Source organism: Gekko japonicus, unplaced genomic scaffold, assembly GCF_001447785.1.
Source record: "Gekko japonicus isolate JY-2015 unplaced genomic scaffold, Gekko_japonicus_V1.1 scaffold2374, whole genome shotgun sequence".
Lineage (NCBI taxonomy): Eukaryota > Metazoa > Chordata > Lepidosauria > Squamata > Gekkonidae > Gekko > Gekko japonicus.
In genome coordinates this window covers 253,654-258,992 of record NW_015168116.1, presented here as the reverse complement: position 1 = coordinate 258,992, position 5,339 = coordinate 253,654, and the positions used below count along the sequence as shown (strand labels likewise).

Sequence of the window (5,339 nt, the reverse complement as noted above, 5' to 3'; positions counted from 1 at the left end):
GCCGGGGGGGGGGGGAGAGAGGGGGGGGGGCGGGGGGGGGGGGGGGGGGGGGGGGGTCCGCCGGGTCCTAGCGCCGCCTTTCCCAGGCAGGCAGGCAGACAATGGGGGCCCGGCTGTGGGGCGAGGCGGGGTCCTAGCGCCCTTGTTTTCCCGCTGCCTGAACGCCCAGGGAAGGGGCAGATCCCCCCCCCCGCCAAGAGTGCGAGCTAGTGCGCCGCAGCCCTAGGGGTCACCTAGGAGCTGCGAGGTTTATCTCGCCGCGCTGAGTTTATAAATTAAACGGGGGGGTGGGGTGTCAGCCTGATAGATCCTACTCAGTAGGTGGAGATGTCTGTGGGCTGCTGTGGGACACTCGGTGAATGCTCAGAGGCACTTCATCTCCCAGAGGGAGGGGCCATGGCCTAGAGGCTGAAAGTCCCAGATTCAATCCCAAACAGCATCTCCGGTTCAAAAGACCAGGTGTTTATGGGATTGCTGCCAGCGTGGACCGAACAGACCTTGACGGGCCGGCCAGGGTCTGACTCAGGGCCAGGCAGCTGCCTGTGTGTGGGCCCCCCTAGTGACCACAAGTCCTCCTCCTGGGGTGGCTCCTCCTTCACTCTGGAACCCACGGGCTGCCCACTGCTGCCTCCACCCGGTTTTTGGTGCCAGGTGAAGACACTTCCTTTTAAGCGGGCTCTTCCTAGAGGGGTTTTGTTTATCTGCACTGTATAGCCCGCCTTTCTCACATTATGGAGTGTGAAGGATCCAGTTAAGAAGTATAAGAACAACCAACAATGCAGCTGTAGTTTCTGACCTAACCGAGAGCAGCAGACCCACGGAGAGTGCATCAGAGTAGGCTAGGTCTCAAGGTCTCCATGGCGTGTATCCAGGGCTATTTTTGGGCAGGAACGCACAGGAACGAAGTTCCGGCTGGCTCCCGAGTTGGCCACGCCCAGCAGGAACTCATTAGCATAATAGGCCACCCACAACAGCAGGAACGCATTAGGATTGGCTACATTAGGGGTGTGTGGCCTAACATGCAAAGGAGTTCCTGCTACAAACAAAGGCCCTGGGTTTTGACAACAACCAAGGTCAACAGAATAACAAGCAAAAGGTGGGTGTGGCTGGATGACCACACTTCTGGTAACATGGGGGTGCGGCCTAATGTGCTAATGAGCTGTGCTGTCAGGGGTGTGGCCTAATATGCTAATGAGTTCCTGCTGTTGGGTGTGGCCTATTATGCTAATGAGTTCCTGCTGGGCTTTTTCTACAAAAAGATCCCTGCGTGTATCCATGTGGCCAGACCCACTGAGTCAGTGCCGGGAGCCCTCTCCTGGGTCAAATGAAGGTGGAAGGAAGCCCTTTTCATCGCTGCATTCACTTGCTTCTCCAGCAACAGTGCAGGGTCCAGGATAACCCCTGGGCTCAGCTGGACGCCCTCACACACGGACACCCGTGAAGTTGCCTTATGCTGAAGCAGACCATCCATCCAACAAGGTCTGTGCGGCACACTTGGACTGGCATCTGGTCCCCGGGGTCCTAGGCGGAGGTCTCCTACACAGGGCCGGCTCGCCTGCTAAGCGAACTAGGCCTTCACCTAGAGCGCAGCCGGCCGTTAGGGGTGGGAGGAGAGGCAGGAGCGCACGAGCCTGGCCAGCAGCTGGGACTAGCAAGGCTGGGAGGAGCTCTGCCGCCTGGAGGACGCAGTGGCAGTGTGGGCAGGACGCAGCGCTTTCCTCCCCCCCTGCCGCCGCCGCCGGGCGCCCCAAGCCCTCAGCGGGGAAGGGGAGAGAGGACGAGTGCCCGAAGCAACCAGTAGGGCACGGACAAGCGGGAGAGGCTGCCGCTGCTCTGGCCTCCAGCTCTGCCCTCTCCAGAAGAACCCAAGGTGTGCCTCCCGCCCTCCTCCTCCTTTCCCGCGTTGTCCCTCTGCCGCCCTCCTCCTCTCTCTGCCGACACCCCCCCCCGCCGGTCTTCGCACGGGCTCCTTGATTGGCTGGCACCGTTGGCTCCCGGCACACGCCCGAGGCCTCGCATGTCAGCCCTCCGCTCTGGTGCGTTTCCAGCCTCCCTCCGGGGAGTGAGCCCGGGCAGGCCTTCCTTCCCCGGCTGCTGCGGCTGCCGCCGCCTCCGCCACACAGGGCTCCTGAGGCGCCGGGACTGGTGGCTACCCCTTCGCCTCTTATAAGGAGCCTCTTATTAAGAGGCCTCACATGCCAGCCCTCCGCTCCGGTGCGGTGTGTGTGTGTGTGTGTGTGTGGCGGCATCACATCGTCTTCCCTCCCCTCCTCCTTCCCCTCTGTCCGCAGGACTGCGGGGCTCAGTCACCACCCCCTATAGGGGGTGGCGACCGGCGATCCATCATCCACGCTCGGATCACGCAGAGAAACTCCTTTGTCACGAACGGCGCCGCCCTCTGCTCTGCCTGGGGTGCCCGGGCTCTTATTCTGAAAGGGCGGCCCCGCTGCCCCTTGAAGCCCTGGTCTCCCCCCCCCCCACACACACACACCCCGCCCGCTTTCCTCCTCCCCCCTGCCGCCCTCTTTCTCTGTCTCTCCTGCCCGGCTGCGGGGGGGGGGCGTCTCCAGGCCCCGCCGGGAGGTTGGCATCTGCGCTCGCCTAGAGCGCAGGACAACCTCGGGCCGGCCCTGCTCCTGCATCGCCTCCTGCCCGGTCCTTTTAATGAGATGCTGCCGGGTTTTGAACCTCGGACCTCCTGCATGCCCAACAGGGGCTCTGCTGCTCAGCCACGGCCCCACCCGTAAAGGTGGGAACCACCTCATCCTTCGAGGCCTCAGCGTCCTCAGCCAGCAGCCCCTCCATTTTGTCAGGATTCAGCTTGTTTACTCTTTATTTAGGTCAGGGCTCTAGTCGGGGGGGAGCTCTCAGGTACGGAGCTCCGGAAGAGAACCTCTAGGGGGCGGGGCGGTCACGTGGTGAAGCCCCGCCCCCTTCTTTACCCCGCCCTCTGCTTCGATCCTCATTCCGTTTGGGAATGAGGATGAAGCAGGAGGGTAAGTAGCCGGGCCTTCTGACACACTTCCGGTGATGTCAGGGGGTGTGGCCTTCTGTCACTTCCGGTGATGTCAGGGGGCGTGGCATATGCAAATAAGTTATGCTAATGAGTTATGCTAATGAGCTCCGGCAGCTCTTTTTCTACAACAAGACCCCTGATTTAGGTATTAAAGCATTTCTATCCCGCTGTTGCTTGTGACCCAAGGCGGCTTCCTGAGAAGCCATCTCCCCCCCCCCCATGCACTGGGTGCGACAGGTGACGCCTGCCCTTCCCCGACGCCTCGTGATTGGCAGGGCTCTGCCTGGCACTCCGGCCTGTCGGTGCAACTTGCAGAGGGACAGGAGCCTCACTAGACGGAGGGAGCCAGCCTCCCGGCTCACCTGCCCAGGCATCTGGATCCCCGATGATGCTGATCCGTGACTGGGGCTCTGTCTGGGGGTTACACACACACACACACACACACACACACCGCCAACTGAGGGCTGAGGGGAAGGTCAGGTGAGGCTGGATGTGGTGGGTGGGCCCTGTGGCAGAACGGGCCTGCACTAGCCAGCAGGCCCTGGTCCACCCTGCCCTCCGAGGCTTCCCCCATGCCTGGAAAGGCTTTCCTTTCTCCAATAACCCGCCACCCCCACCTGACCTTTGTAAGGAGTTGCCCGCTGGGAGGATCGGGGCTCCCAGCTTCCCTTCCAAGATCTGAGGGCTTGCTTCTGTGTCCCCTGCTGCCCAGCGCCTGGTCACCACAGGGACAGTTTATTGCCTTGTGCGCTCCTGGAGGAATAGCCACTTGCCAACTGCCTGCCTTCCCCCGGCACTCCTTTGAAATAGTGTGTCCAAGGCAGTGGAGGTCTATATCAGGGGTGTCAAACATGTGGCCCAGGAACCGGATCAGGCCCCCACAGGGTTTCTATCAGGTCCGTCCTGAGTCTTCTGCTTCTTCTTCCAGTTCTGCTGCGTCATTGTAGGTTTGCAGCTTACAGATACACACCTGTCAGTTATCAGACACTGTTAAATAAAATGTTACTCAGGGCAGTTTACAACAACACAACATCCAATACAATTTTAAAACTAGTTAAAACTACAGAATTCAGTATTAAAATATTCAACATAGATATTTAAACATTTTAAACAAGATGGCATATTTAGCATCCAGATCTTCATGGGGGGGACGGGGACTCTCAAGTGCACCTTCATGCTCAGATTCACATATTTCCTCACACGTATATACCTCCTTAACATATCATGCGACTCCTCCACCCTTCCTTATTTCATAGAATCATAGAACCATTGAATTATAGAGTTGGAAGGGACCTCTGGGGTCATCTAGTCCAACCCTACAATGCAGGAAACTCACAAATACCTCCCCCTCCACATCCGCAGTGACTGCTGTTCCAGGCCCAGATGATGACAAAAAAACCTCCAGGTTCCCAGACCAAATTGGCCTGGAGAAAAATTGCTTCATTACCCCAAAGTGGCAATCTGCAACTCCCTGAGCGTGTAAGGAAGGGCCACAAGAACTCAGCACTGAGGCAACCCTTCCTGCCCTCCATCTCATGATCTGCCTTTCACACAGTTAGCATTGCTGTCAGATAGCCATCTAGCCTCTGTTTGAAAACCTCCAAAGAAGGAGAGCCCACCACCTCCCAAGGAAGCCTGTTCCACTGAGGAACTGCTCTGTCAGGAAGTTCTTCCTGATGTTTAGCTGAAAACTCTTCTGATTTAATTTCAACCTGTTGGTTCTGGTCCGACCTTCTTGGGCAACAGAAAATGACTCTGCACCATCCTCTACGTAACAGCCCTTCAAGAGTTATACCCCTCAATCTTAATATTACAATTGTGAGTGTCATCCTACCAAGTTTCAGTAATGCCTATTAGGTCATAGTCTCCTTCCTGTATAAGAACTTCCAAGTTCCTCCTGCTTGTTTCCCATACTCTGAGCATTAGTGTAGAGACATCAGAATCCATGTTTTATGCACCCTGAGGTTTTCATTTCTGTACTTACATGTGAGCTAATGTTATCAAGCATATGTGCCACTCCTTGCAAAACTTTAGAGTTCTTATCTCCAATTACTGGCATCATACTGGGCCTTGCATTTTTGTCTCGCTCCCCCACAGGATTTAGTTTAAAGCTCTCCTTATTAGGTTGCAAGGCTGTTTCCAAAGACATTTTTCCTACCCTCATGAGGTGCAAACTATGTCCTGATAGAAGAGCTTCATCTTGAAAGCATAAGTCATGGTGCAAAAATCCAAACCTTTCCTGATGACACCATCTATGTAGCCAGTCATTGATCTGCAGTATTCTTCTTTCCCTTCCACAGCCTTCGACAGGAAGAACTGACGA

The 5,339-nt window shown here is 56.7% G+C and overlaps 1 protein-coding gene across 1 annotated transcript in view; it reads right to left on the bottom strand.

Moving 5' to 3' along the window:
- Nucleotides 1-2,805, bottom strand: part of GPC2 (glypican 2) — a 16,598-nt gene extending 13,793 nt beyond the window's left edge. The window contains exon 1 of the mRNA XM_015414865.1: nucleotides 2,742-2,805. Within this exon, the coding sequence (XP_015270351.1) occupies nucleotides 2,742-2,805 (64 nt within the window). The remainder of the gene's footprint in view (nucleotides 1-2,741) is intronic.
- Between the last annotated feature and the right edge of the window lie 2,534 nt (nucleotides 2,806-5,339).